The sequence below is a fragment of the Aquarana catesbeiana genome, linkage group LG01 (assembly GCF_042186555.1).
Source record: "Aquarana catesbeiana isolate 2022-GZ linkage group LG01, ASM4218655v1, whole genome shotgun sequence".
In the NCBI taxonomy this organism is placed as follows: Eukaryota; Metazoa; Chordata; class Amphibia; order Anura; family Ranidae; genus Aquarana; species Aquarana catesbeiana.
The window spans coordinates 877,444,653-877,457,211 of record NC_133324.1 but is presented as its reverse complement, the minus strand read 5'-3'; the positions used below and the strand labels follow the sequence as shown (position 1 = coordinate 877,457,211).

The 12,559-nt window shown below is 41.6% G+C and overlaps 1 protein-coding gene across 2 annotated transcripts in view; it reads right to left on the bottom strand.

Moving 5' to 3' along the window:
- Positions 1–12,559, bottom strand: part of EVC (EvC ciliary complex subunit 1) — a 180,012-nt gene that overhangs the window by 145,884 nt on the left and 21,569 nt on the right. For both annotated transcript variants that reach the window (XM_073610289.1, XM_073610281.1), the window contains exon 2: positions 4,806–4,931. In XM_073610289.1, coding sequence (XP_073466390.1) covers positions 4,806–4,931 — 126 coding nt within the window. The remainder of the gene's footprint in view (positions 1–4,805; positions 4,932–12,559) is intronic.

The window sequence follows — 12,559 nt, the reverse complement described above, 5'->3', positions numbered from 1 at the left end:
TTCACTTTATATTGTCACTTGAGGAGGGGTGGTTGATATAGTTTATAATTATTTTACCGAGCATTGACACAATATTTATTCTATTGAGCATTCTAATTGTTGGTATTCACTTATTCATTTCCACATTTTAGAACTGATCTCTTCTTTGATGAACTCCTGTATGGTGTTATCTTTCCTAAGGTCATAATATTTTAATAATATTAATATTTTTTCTGGCATTGATTATATGTAGTGGAGCCCACTTTGCCAATTTCATCCTTTATCTTAGATGACTACGGTTGTGGTTTCTGATTATCTGATTGTTACTGATTGATAGAGTAGCGCCACATATCTTTATTTCAATATTCTTTCCTGGGGGAACTGAGTGGACCCATCTATGTTGGCAGCTCTTTATCGGGTATTTTACCGTCAGTTTCAGAATATTTTTTGTTTATATTGTGGTTTTTTGCGCACTAGCTCCTATATATTTATTAGTGTGCTTGCTTCTTACAAAATCTGGCATAAACCACCATTTTAAACAGTGGCACAAGCTCACCCCTGCCACACTATGCATATACCATACCTGCCCCTGGAAACCAATGTAGTAAATACTGCTACTCCTGTGATCTCTGCTTGCTTCCAAATCCTGTGCTGAGCAGCTGGCCTACTGCATTTTAAACACAGGAGGTCAGCCGCTTAGCATGGGTGCCATTCAGGGAATGCTTTGCATTTTGTGAATGAATGCAAAGCATTCTCTGATTGGAATAGGTGGAGATTGTGCCATCAGAACCCCTGCCTCTTCACCTTGTCTAAACAGAGAACACTTGAAAGATTCTTTGAACGGCACCCATGCTGAGCAGCCGACCTACTGTGTTCAGAATACAGTAAGACAGCCACTCCGCACAGGACCTGGAAGGAAGTGGAGATCACAGGAGTAGCGGTGTCTACTTCAGTGATTTCCAGCTTCCAGGGGAATTGGCCAAGTATGATATATAAAATATTCACACCTGAAATTCATCTTTAAGCTTTCATATTTGTATCTACTTTATGTATAAAAAATCTGTAATATTTGTAACCACATGTAGGAAAAATGTTTTTCAAATATTTATTAGCGGCTGACTTTGAAAACATGCAGGGCTAATTACGCTAGGAGGTAGTAGTTTTTGGCACAGAGCTCCACACTGCTTATATGCTTTTTGGCAGCTTCTGCAGATATTCCCAGTCTGTTAGGGGAGTGGTGTAAGGTTGTGTCCCTTCTCCAATTCTTTTAACTATTTTCAGCACAACAGATGTAAAAAAAAAAAAAGAAAAAAAAGGAAGAGCTTTGGGAGAGCACCGGAGTCCATACAAGGCTTGCCATCTGCTTTCTATAAGTGATATACAGTAAATATTCATATGAAATATTTTCAGATTTAACTAAATTAGAACATATAAATAAAAACATGTCTTAGATCTCAACATAACAGAAAATACTAATTATTGTGGAGCCCTTCCTAGTCCAGTGACAGGCCTTCTCTCATTTACAGTGTGTTTTCCATGGACATTTTGGATTTTGACTGATGGTCTACCCTAGTGGTTCTCAAGCTTACGGAGACCAGGGTCCAGTAAATTCTTCCAAAAACCTTTGATGCCCCCACTATACAGTGGTGGCAATTGATGGGCAGATCGTGATCAACCCCAATTTTTTTTTTAAATCTTTTTCATTTATTGATCCATATTAAAACTGGACAAAAGGCATTTGAGACATCCATTTATGGCCTTTTTTTTAACCACTTGACCTCAGGAAGATTTAGCCCTCCTTATGACCAGGCCATTTTTTGCAATACGGCACTGTGTTACTTTAACTGCTTCAGCCCCAGATTTTACCCCCTTCCTGACCAGAGCACTTTTTGCGATTCGACACTGCGTCGCTTTAACTGGCAATTGCGCTGTCGTGCGACATTGTACCCAAACAAAATTGACATCCTTTTTTTCCCACAAATAGAACTTTCTTTTGGTGGTATTTGATCGCCTCTGCGATTTTTATTTTTCGTGCTATAAACAAAACAAGAGCGACAATTTTGAAAAAAAAGCGCAATAATTTTTACTTTTTTCTATAATAAATATCCCAAAATATATAAAAAAAAATTTTTTTTCCTCAGTTTAGGCCAATATGTATTCTTCTACATATTTTTGGTAAAAAAAAAAAAAAAAAATCACAATAAACGTATATTGATTGGTTTGCGCAAAAGTTATAGTGTCTACAAAATAGGGCATAGTATAATGGCATTTTTATTATTATTTTTTTTTTTACTAGTAATGGCTGCGATCTGTGATTTTTATCGGGACTGTGACATTATGGAGGACACATCGGACAATTTTGATACATTTTTGGGACCATTGGCATTTATACAGCGATCAGTGCTATAAAAATGCAGATTACTGTAAAAATGTCACTGACAGGGAAGGGGTTAACACTAGGGGGTGATGAAGGGGTTCATTGAGTTCCCTAGTGTGTGTTCTAACTGAGGGGGGGAGGGGACTGTGTAGGGGAAGAGATAGATCGCTATTCATACTCTGTATGAACAGACGATCTGTCTTTTCTCCCCTCAGAGAACTGGAAACTGTGTGTTTACACACACAGATCCCGGTTCTCCGTGTGTCAGCAGCAATCGCGGGAGCCCGGCGGTGATCGTGACCGCCAGGCACTCGCATCGGCTCAGGGGGCAAGCAGCGGGCGCGCCCCTAGTGGCCACAGGGCGAAGCGACGTTACATAACGTTGTTTTGCCCAGCCATGCCATACTGCCGCAGTACAACTGCGGGGGCTGGTCGGCAAGTGGTTAACTTGTGACACTGTACCCGAATAAAATTTGTTTTCTTTTTTCCCACAAATAGAGCTTTCTTTTGGTGGTATTTAGGCTGATATGTATTCTGCTACATATTTTTGGTTAAAAAATCCCAATAAGCGTATATTGATTGGTTTGCGCAAAAGTTATAGTGTCTACAATTTATGGGATATTTTTAGTTATTTTTTTTTTACTAGTAATGGCAGCGATTGGTGACTTATAACGGGACTGCGGACAAATCAGACACCTAACTGACACTTTTTGGGGACCAGTGACACGAATACTATGATCAGTGCTAAAAAATATTTCTCACTGTGTGCGAGGTGTTTTACAGGAAGACAGGATCAAAACCTTTCCTTTTTGACAGAACGGCAATCTGCCTTGTTTACAGCAGGAGTGGTTCCCTGGTGGCACGCTCGCCCCAGACCCGGAAGTGTCAGATCATGTACTAGGTACGTGATCTGGCGCAGAGCGGCTACCCTGCCGCAGTATATGTATGGTGGGCGGTCTGCAAGTGGTTACATTTTAATATTTTTTTCCAAATGGTACAATTCAAGACCCAATTCTAAACCTTCCCTAGTCTATCAATAAGAAACACAAAAAATTTGGGGCTCTAGATACACTTAAAATTCATAACTCATTATCTTAATGTTATAGGTCTGATCTGATCCATTAAAACTAAAGAAGTGAAAAATAGCAAACGATTGCAGTTCTATCCCACAGCAACTGATCAAATTCTTGTTTAACGTTTCCCCAAAAATAAAACTGTAAAATCTGATTGGTTCCCATTAGCTACAACTCCAGTTCTCTGTGTATTTTCAATTCTCTAGTTCACCTGGTGGCCCAGACCAAGAAGCGCTCTGAACTCTCACGAAGCCCTGCTGAATGAAGAGGGAGAAGTGTTGGTATTTTGAATCTCCAGGCCGCCAGACTGGCTGTATAGGCGCTGACAGCACATCACCCAAGGGAGGTAAGTACAGAAGGGATCAGAGTGGTAGGGAGGGTGTAGGCAGGTTTCCAATTTCCTCTGAAAAGCTTAACTAACACTTTAGGGCCCTGAGGAAGACATTTTTGCAGAGTCACAAGAATGCATACACCAACCGGAATAGATACAAATATGCTACAAGCAATCTGGGTGTCAATGAAAGAAGAGTGATTGATGGGAATCCAGCAATACAAAATAAGAGCCTCAAAGGAGATTGTGAAAGGGGGTTACCCCCCCCCCCCCCAGACACCCAATGTCTCAGCAGAAGATTGCACGCTTCCCTGTCAACCTACCATTGGTGGTCACAAGAGGCGACTATTCTCAGCACACAACACAAGCTCCTCTCCCCACTCCCGTCTCCAGATGGGGACTCCTGCCTGCAACTTGGGGTTCCACTGCAGTGTCAGAGGCTTGGGTATAGGCCCTAAGATCCTTGTTCAGTTAAGCTTTGAAGATGAAAAATAGAATCTGATTGGTTGCCATGCACAACTATTCCAGATTCTGGCTGCTCCAGTTTTTATAAATTCCCCTCATTATGTTTTCATCTTGACTGACTAGTACAATTCTGTTTTTGTCTTGACTGCCTAGTACACATTCTCTTTTTGCCTTGGTTGATTAGTACCCATTGTGTGTTTGACTTGGATGACTAGTACACATTCTCATTTCAGTTTGAATAACCAGTACCCATTCTTTTTCATCGTAGTTATTCTGTTTTCCTCTTTCATATTTCCAATCGAATTCTAACCTTAAAATGGGTTCAGAAATAATACCAGCAAGGATGCCTACAACACTTTTGGGGTCGTCATTCCTGGCCCCATTCATAGAAGCTTAAAAAAAAAACAACAAATTTCTGTTAAAAAGAGTCCTCCTGTCTGTGGCAGCTTAGCATTTTCTACACTTTACTTTTCCAATTAGTCTCACTTCATACCATAAGCAAGAAAAGCTATAATTGCATACAAGGTCTTGTTACATACCTCATTACATTACATTACATATAACAGATAGTGCAACCTACTTCCTCCAGTGGCATAAGTCTAGACGGTCTCATTCGAATCTTCTTTTTAGCTTTTGAGGGAGAATCACTGGCATCTTGTTTATGATCAGATTTCTTGTTCTCTACATTTGCATCCGAGTCCTTGACCTGCAATGATACAGTCAGTCACATAAATAGCCCAGCAGTATATAGGGTATAACAGAACACAGATGACAGGCAGGGTCATGATGACAAGCACAAATACCTAAAATTTGTATTTTCTAAAATGACATAAGTTAGGTTTTGATACCCAGAGCATTAAAGAAAAAATCCACCTTAACACTAAAATCTCTACATCTACAGACATCCACTATCTAACACTAACCTACTAACCTATCTAGCCCTGTAAAGAAATCAGTATACATATCTTTTTTGAAGCCGACCCGACCCGATCCCACATCTCAGCCTCTCAGCGAGCCAATGAGAGCCTGAAACAGCTGCTCCCCGGCCCTCCAGTGAGCGCGATGGGGGGGGGTGTCAGAGCGAAGAGCTGCTGTTTGACAGTCAGCAGCTCTCTGCTTGGGGAGCTGAGAGAACCAAGCCATCTGCAATGTTCGATCACTCGGTTCTCAGCGTAGAGATGCCAGGGGACAGATGTAGCAATGGACTAATGCTGCATCCACCTAGGTAAGTGTGAAACTGCAAAAAAAAAATAAAAAACATGCTTTCTCTTTCGTTCATTGACGGACACAGCTCTTCTAATCTTGACCTTAGAGTTATATCGCCACCTTCAGGAGTAGGACTAGGCAGAAATAACAAAAAACAAGCACAGCACCGCCTAGGGGCGCTCCTTACTGGTAGTAACCCCCCACTGTGAGAATCTGCAATCAACCGCTGGGCTGGGTGACAGGCTGGATATTATAGATCCTGACAGTCTCCCCAGCCTGGCCACCAAGTGCGCGCAGACCTGAGCTCCGCACTGGGTCAGCCGCGACAAGCCCCACTCTGGATGGGGGAGGCCGGCGGGCTAGATGCTTCTAAGTGGATCTGTCCGGGGAATGAGATCCACAAGTCTCCTTATTTGGTTCTTCACAAGGATAAGGCAGTGTTGCGTCTGCATCCCTCGTTTCTCCCTAAGGTGGTATCTGCCTTTCACCTAAATGAGGACATTGTGCTTCCTTGTGTCCTGCACCATCTCACTCCAAGGAGGTCGCTTTGCACTCTTTGGATGTAGCTCTCCGTGTGTATCTGTCGGTTACGGTTCCTTTTCATAAGTCGGATTCACTGTTTGTAACCGTGGATGGTCCAAGGAAGGACCTGACGGCTTGGTCGGCCACTATTTCTTGGTGGATCAGACAGATTGTTGTGCAGGCGCATGCCATTAAGGGGCGGGTGTCCCCCTTTCCCGTTACGGCGCATTCTATCAGGATGGTTAGTGCTTCCTGGGCCTTTCGTCATCAAGCATCCGTTTCTCAAGTGTGTAAGGCGGCTACCTAGTCGTCAGTACACACTTTCACCAAGTTTTACAAGGTGGATGTTGGTGCATCTTCTGATGCGTGTTTCGGCCACAAAGTTTTGCAGGCGGCTGTCTGAGGTTTTGGCTCCCTTTGCGGGGGGCTCTGTTTGGGTGGAGGTTATTGTTTCCTTTCTTTTTCGTTCCCACCCCTCATTGTGGCACTGCTTTGGGACGTCCCTAAGGTCAAGATTAGAAAAGCTGTGTCCATCAATGAACGAAAGAGAAAACAGGATTTTTTTTTCTACTTACCGTAAAATCCCTTTCTCTGAGTTCATTGACGGACACAGTACCCACCCCTCCTGTTTATGTTTGTACTGCTTTGTAATGAACTGAGCTGCCTGTAGCAGAGTGGGGGTTACTACCAGTAAGGACCACCCCTAGGTGGTGCTGTGCTTGTTTTTTGTTATTTCTGCCTAGTTCTACTCCTGAAGGTGGCGATATAACCCTAAGGACAAGATTGGAAGAGCTGTGTCCGTCAATGAACTCAGAGAAAGGGATTTTACGGTGAGTAGAAAAAATCCCGTTTCTCTTTTAATAGTGCTAACAGGAGCAGAGGGCTGAGAGATGATCTCATCAGTGTGCTCCTCCTTCTTCACTGTCCTTTCACATGCTGCAAGAGGAACTAGATTGAATTATATGATTTAAAGCTGAATACCAGGCAAAAAAACCTTCATGTAAATGATATTCCTCAGTAGCCACAAATAATTTAAATCTACTTTGTGTGCATCAAATGCCTTTGCAAACCCAGATATTATCATATAAAAACAAGTAAAAGTATTGAGCGGGCAACTCTGTAGTCCATATAGCAATTTTAATGGTTGGTTACATGAAGTGACAAGCAAAACAGCTGACGCTTTTCAGCAACAGCCTTAGCCGTAGCATGCTACGACTAAGTCTGTTGCCAAAATGCGTCAGTTAATTTTCCTGTCTCTTCATATAACCATCCATTAAAATCACTATATGGACTACAGAGTTGCCAGCTCAATCCTTTTACTTGTTTGTGCTGTGGTGTGTAAGGACACACTGAACCTGAGCACCTGAAAGAGGATCTTGCAAATTGAACTGGGAGTGCCCCGTTGTGTGCGATGTCTCTCTTCAAAATTATCATATAAAAGTTGCAGTGACACCATCCCTGTTGTAAACATAGCCTGAGCAGAGCTGTGGGAGGGACCCAGCCGGCTCCTCCCACTACAGGTTGCCTGCAGAAAACTACAGGAGGGGGCGGAGACAAGACCAGTCACCCTGTGCAAGGAGAGAGAGCAGCAGTGACCGGTCTTTATTACAGGAAGCTCCTGCACAGAGGTAACGTTTTTTACACTGTGTTGCTGCACAGATCTGGAAGAAATAGACAAATCACATAGAGATTTGAGTATTCACCTGCCTCTTGCATTTAGATATTATTTGCATATCAAAAATTGGAGCTTTAACTGCAGGAGCGGAGAATCAGGTCTCTTGCTTTGCCAGACAGGGTGGTGCTGTGTGTTAGGGCTGTGTAAATCTCAGAGCTGGATGGACAGAAATCCAAATCCTTTGGCAGGTAAATAGCTCCCAAATCTCTATTGCATCTGTGTATTTAGCGGTTTGCCTGGAGCACAGCTAGATCTGTTGTTGTAAATATATGTTTCATTTGTGGTTTTGTTCATTATGTTTTGTGATTTACATAATCATAGCAGACTTCCTAGCCAGGAGGCTGATCACCATATGGCAGAGCCTGAATGACTCACAATAGCGGCCATTCTTCCACTGTCTTGTTTAGAGGATTACAAGAAGCTTATATAAAGACACTCTCAGGTACTTATATCAACTGCATTTGAAAATAGATTTGAAGGATTTTTTTATATAAACTTTTTAAATTGTGTTTATCTGCCTGGAGTTTGGATTTAATTGAAAATTTCATTCTGTGTGCTGTAAGAGAGGTAGTACAGAGTATAGTCAGGATAGAAGTGATTATCTATAGAAGCAACATGTGGGAACACAGTGACAGCGTACATCAAGAGACTGCTGTCTGGATAGAGGAGAAGATGAAAGGGGAAATAAAAAGACAAGTGGAAGCATTGTACCAAAGTAAAGATAAATTAGGGCTTTTCTTAAATGTCAGAAGTGAGTGTCTGGTTATTTTATCATTAGCCGCTTTTGCAGAAGCGATTGAAAAGTTTTAGATATAAAAGAACACCCCTATCCAGAAAAAAATCATTATAATGAATGACTCATTTTTTTTATTATTTTTTTTTTTAGACTACATCAAAACTTGCTTTAGTGGCCATCTCCGGCAATGCCTCATTATTTATTTATTTTTTATTAATTGTTTGTGAATGGTGGAAAATATCACAGGCACATCAGCAGGAATCATGCTTTGAGCACATAGGGCTTATTCAGAGCAACGCCGCTATGTGGAGTGCTGTAATCCATAGCAATCAATAAGATTATGTTTGGATCAATTGATTATGAGTAATGGTATTTGCTGATAACACTTGTCCTTGTTGAATATGCCAAATAAAGTGGAAATTAAAGAGGAAGTAAACCCTGGTGGGTTTTTCTTCCTTTCTTCTTCCCTGCAAAGAAAAGGCACAATGTGCTAGTATGCATCGCATACTAGTACATTATGTGACACTTACCTGCAAACGAAGCCTGCACCATCCCCACTGCAGGCCACATCCATCTTCGCTCCGTCTTCCTTCCGGGGCCACGGTCTCAGGCTTGGGCTCTGTGACTGTCTGGAGGCGAGTGACATCACAGCACACTCGCCTCCTTCAGAGAGCATGCACCGATGACATCATCGGCGCAGTAAACAGTAAATAGCGAATGTTTAGGAGTACCTATAGGTAAGTCTTATTCTAGGCTTACCTATAGGTACAACTTCCCCATGGAGGTTTACAACCTCTTTAAGGCCCCTTTCACATGAAGGGTCTTATGAGGTCCGCTTGTTGGTTTTTCAGGTGGACCTGATCAGACAGTCCATTCACTCTTATTAACTGGTAGGCATGAACGGACCCATGTTTGTTTACACCCACCTACCTCTAAACCGATCCGGTCCCCATAACAAATAAAACAGACGGGGATCTGTCCATCTTCGTCTTGGCGGATCTGTTTAGAGGGTAGGCAAGTGTAAACGGATAGCGGAGTCCGTTTACACTGGGCTGCTTATAGAGGTTTCTACCCATGTCCGCCCACTCTGATCAGCAGGGCAGCAGCGGACATATCCCCTGCTGATCAAAATGGAATCTGCCCTGAGTAATAGGGGTCTAAACGTGCTACGAGACCAAACTTTTTTTTTTTTTTTCTATTGCTATAAGCAGGTGTGATCCAATATACTAAAATTATACAGTATACAGCCGCTGTTATCCAAATAAAATTGTTCCGTGTCTTCACCATATATGAGGACCACTCAACTTAAGGCCATGACCCCTGCATTACCAGAAAGGTCAAAGCAAGCTGTGTTCCCCTCAAAATGGGATACACAGGTCCTCAGACACACTATATATATATATATATATATATATATATATATATATATATATATATATATATATATATATATATATATATATATATATATATATATATATGGGAAAGAGAAGCACGCAAGATCTAATGCTCTTAGTTTTAAACGTTTTAATATATAAAAGATATATATTGCACTTGCACATGTCAGACACATATGCCGGCATTTGGCTGTGTAGCAAGATGGCCAAGGGATGACGTCACACCCAAGGCTCCACCCCCTATACTCGTTACATCCAAGGCATGGACTTCAGTAGTCACTCATGAAGTTCCCACCTTGGACATAATGCGCATAGGGGTTGGAGCCTTGAGTGTGACGTTATCTCGCAGCCATCTTGCTACAGAACTGAATAGTGGCATATGTGTTTGATGCGTGCATTTAAGTTAGCACTGGTGGCAGTGCTTCACTCTGTACGCGTAATACTTATTTTTTATATACAGTATTAAAACTTTTAAATGGAGAGCATTAGATCTTGTGTGCTTCCCTTTCCCTCCCATATACATCTAGTGTTCCTGAGTGTGTGAGGACCTGTGTATCCCATTTTGAGGAAAAAGGAGTGAGGATTTACCAAGCGTCTGTCAGAACCATTATCCCTGAACGGAACACAGCTTGCTTCGACCTTTTTGGTAATGCAGAGGTCATGGCCTTGAGGTCCACTTATATGGTGGTGGAGACACGGAGCACTTTCATTTGGATAACAGTGGCACAGTGGTGATTGCACTATTTATTGATTGGAAGTTAAAGTTTGATTTTACACAATTTTGGAATGTGAAGGCTAATTTGAGGATATTGGAATATTCACATTTTTGTAGTATTGTTTTTTAGTATATGGTAGATTTTGGTTGCGTTACACTGCCTTTTATTAATTTATGTCATTTTTGAGTGTTGTGAGTTCACTTAATTGGTGTTAGCTGGCATATTTGGAGCACAGGTCACATATTTATTACTGTGGTTGTGCTAATTGATTTTGGATCACAGTGACTGAATGTACTCAGAGCTTCTTTTTTTCACAAATTAGGCCCACAGTGTAGGTAACTGAAAACCTAGGCTTGTTCAAATCATGTCTGCTGAATTTTTCTGTACACCGCCACACACGTTGGGTGTCAACAATTGTTATCTATGTGTCCTGTTCACACCATGCTTGTGCAGTGATGTGCAGAAACACGCAGGTTAAGAGACATGCCCGGGAATTCATTAAGACTGGCACAGACAGATTTTGCAGAAGTCTTGTGTGCATTCTAAAAGTGGTGCAGCATGCACTAAATCCACGTACCTGTCTAGAATTTGGTGCACGCAACATCACTTTTAGAACGCACGCGAGACACTTTAGCAATATTTGTTACTCTCTCTGTATACCAAAAGAGAATTGGTCCTAATTAGCTCCACTTTCATAAGATAAAAACTGTTGGCATTTTATTTTGAAGTTGGCACATTCATTGTGCCACAATGTCATAGCGGGACATTTTCAGAACTGCTAGAATTTGGCACACAAGTCGCTGTCAGAAACAAAAGTATCACAGATGTTTCATAAGTTTGGCGCAACACATTAACAAGTGGAATTAACAGCAGAAAAATGGTGCAGCAGAGTTACTGAATTCCCTCCATGGTGTACACATATCCTTAGTGTGGCTCTACACTACCCCGCTGCACTTTGAGCAAAGTGCAGCTAACCTATGGTTCTCTTGCAGGTTAGCTGCTCTTTCCCATAGATTCTTATTACGTCCCATGGTTTTGGTGTGCTTTCTGAAAGGTATGTAACCCAGGATTTCTGTAATCTTTATGTGTGAACTATGCAAAAAAAAAAAGTGCTCCAAATGGGATCCTTGGAAACAATCAAAAACGGCTGTAAAACCTGAAGCCAAGTGACAAAGCTTAATTAGGTCAAAGAAAAATGGAGGCATTATCAATGATAAGCTCAAAAAAAATGCTTATGGGAGGGAGTGAGTCCATCATCTGGGGAAACTGTGCTTGATGGCTTTTATTCGGAGTCTCCAAAAATGTATTTGGGCAAAAAATATTGCCCAGAAAAATGTGTTGATATTCTTTTTGTACAATGAGTTAACCACTTAAAAAGAAGCTTCACTCTGTAAAAAAAAAAAAATAAATAAAAAGAAGAAAAAAATATATTGTAGCTGCTGACTTTTGATAAAGAGGACACTTAAATGTCCAGAGATCCCGCAATGTTGGCACCCCTAGCCGATTCGTCAATCAGCTTCAGGTGCAGCATTGTAAGTAAGGGAAAATGGCAGTGAAGCCTTCAGCCTTCTTAGCTGGTTTCCTACTGCACATTCTGAATGATCTCTCTGACTTCTGGGACCTGGTGTGTGTCCCAGAAGACAGCGGGTGGGGGGAGGAGGAGGGGCTGGAAATGTCATAGATCGGCAATCTTACCCGGAACCTGTCAAAGCCAGGTACCCGCTCACCCCCAAAAAGTGCCAAATGTGGCAGTGGGGAGGGTCCAAACAGGTGGACCTTTCCCTTTTGGGTGGAGCTCTGCTTTAAGCTCCGGAAGATTTTGCCCCATTCATGACCAGGCCATTTTTTGCTATTTTTCACCGCGCTACTTTAACTGGTAACTGCGTGGTCATGCAACGCTGTACTGAAATTAATTTTATATAATTTTTTTCACACAAATAAAACTTTCTTTTGGTGGAATTTGATCACCAGTGGGCTTTTCATTTTTTTATTGCTTTAAAAAAAAAAAAAATCCCAATAAGTATATATTAATTGGTCTGCATGAAAGTTATAGCATCTACAAACAATGGTATATATATATAT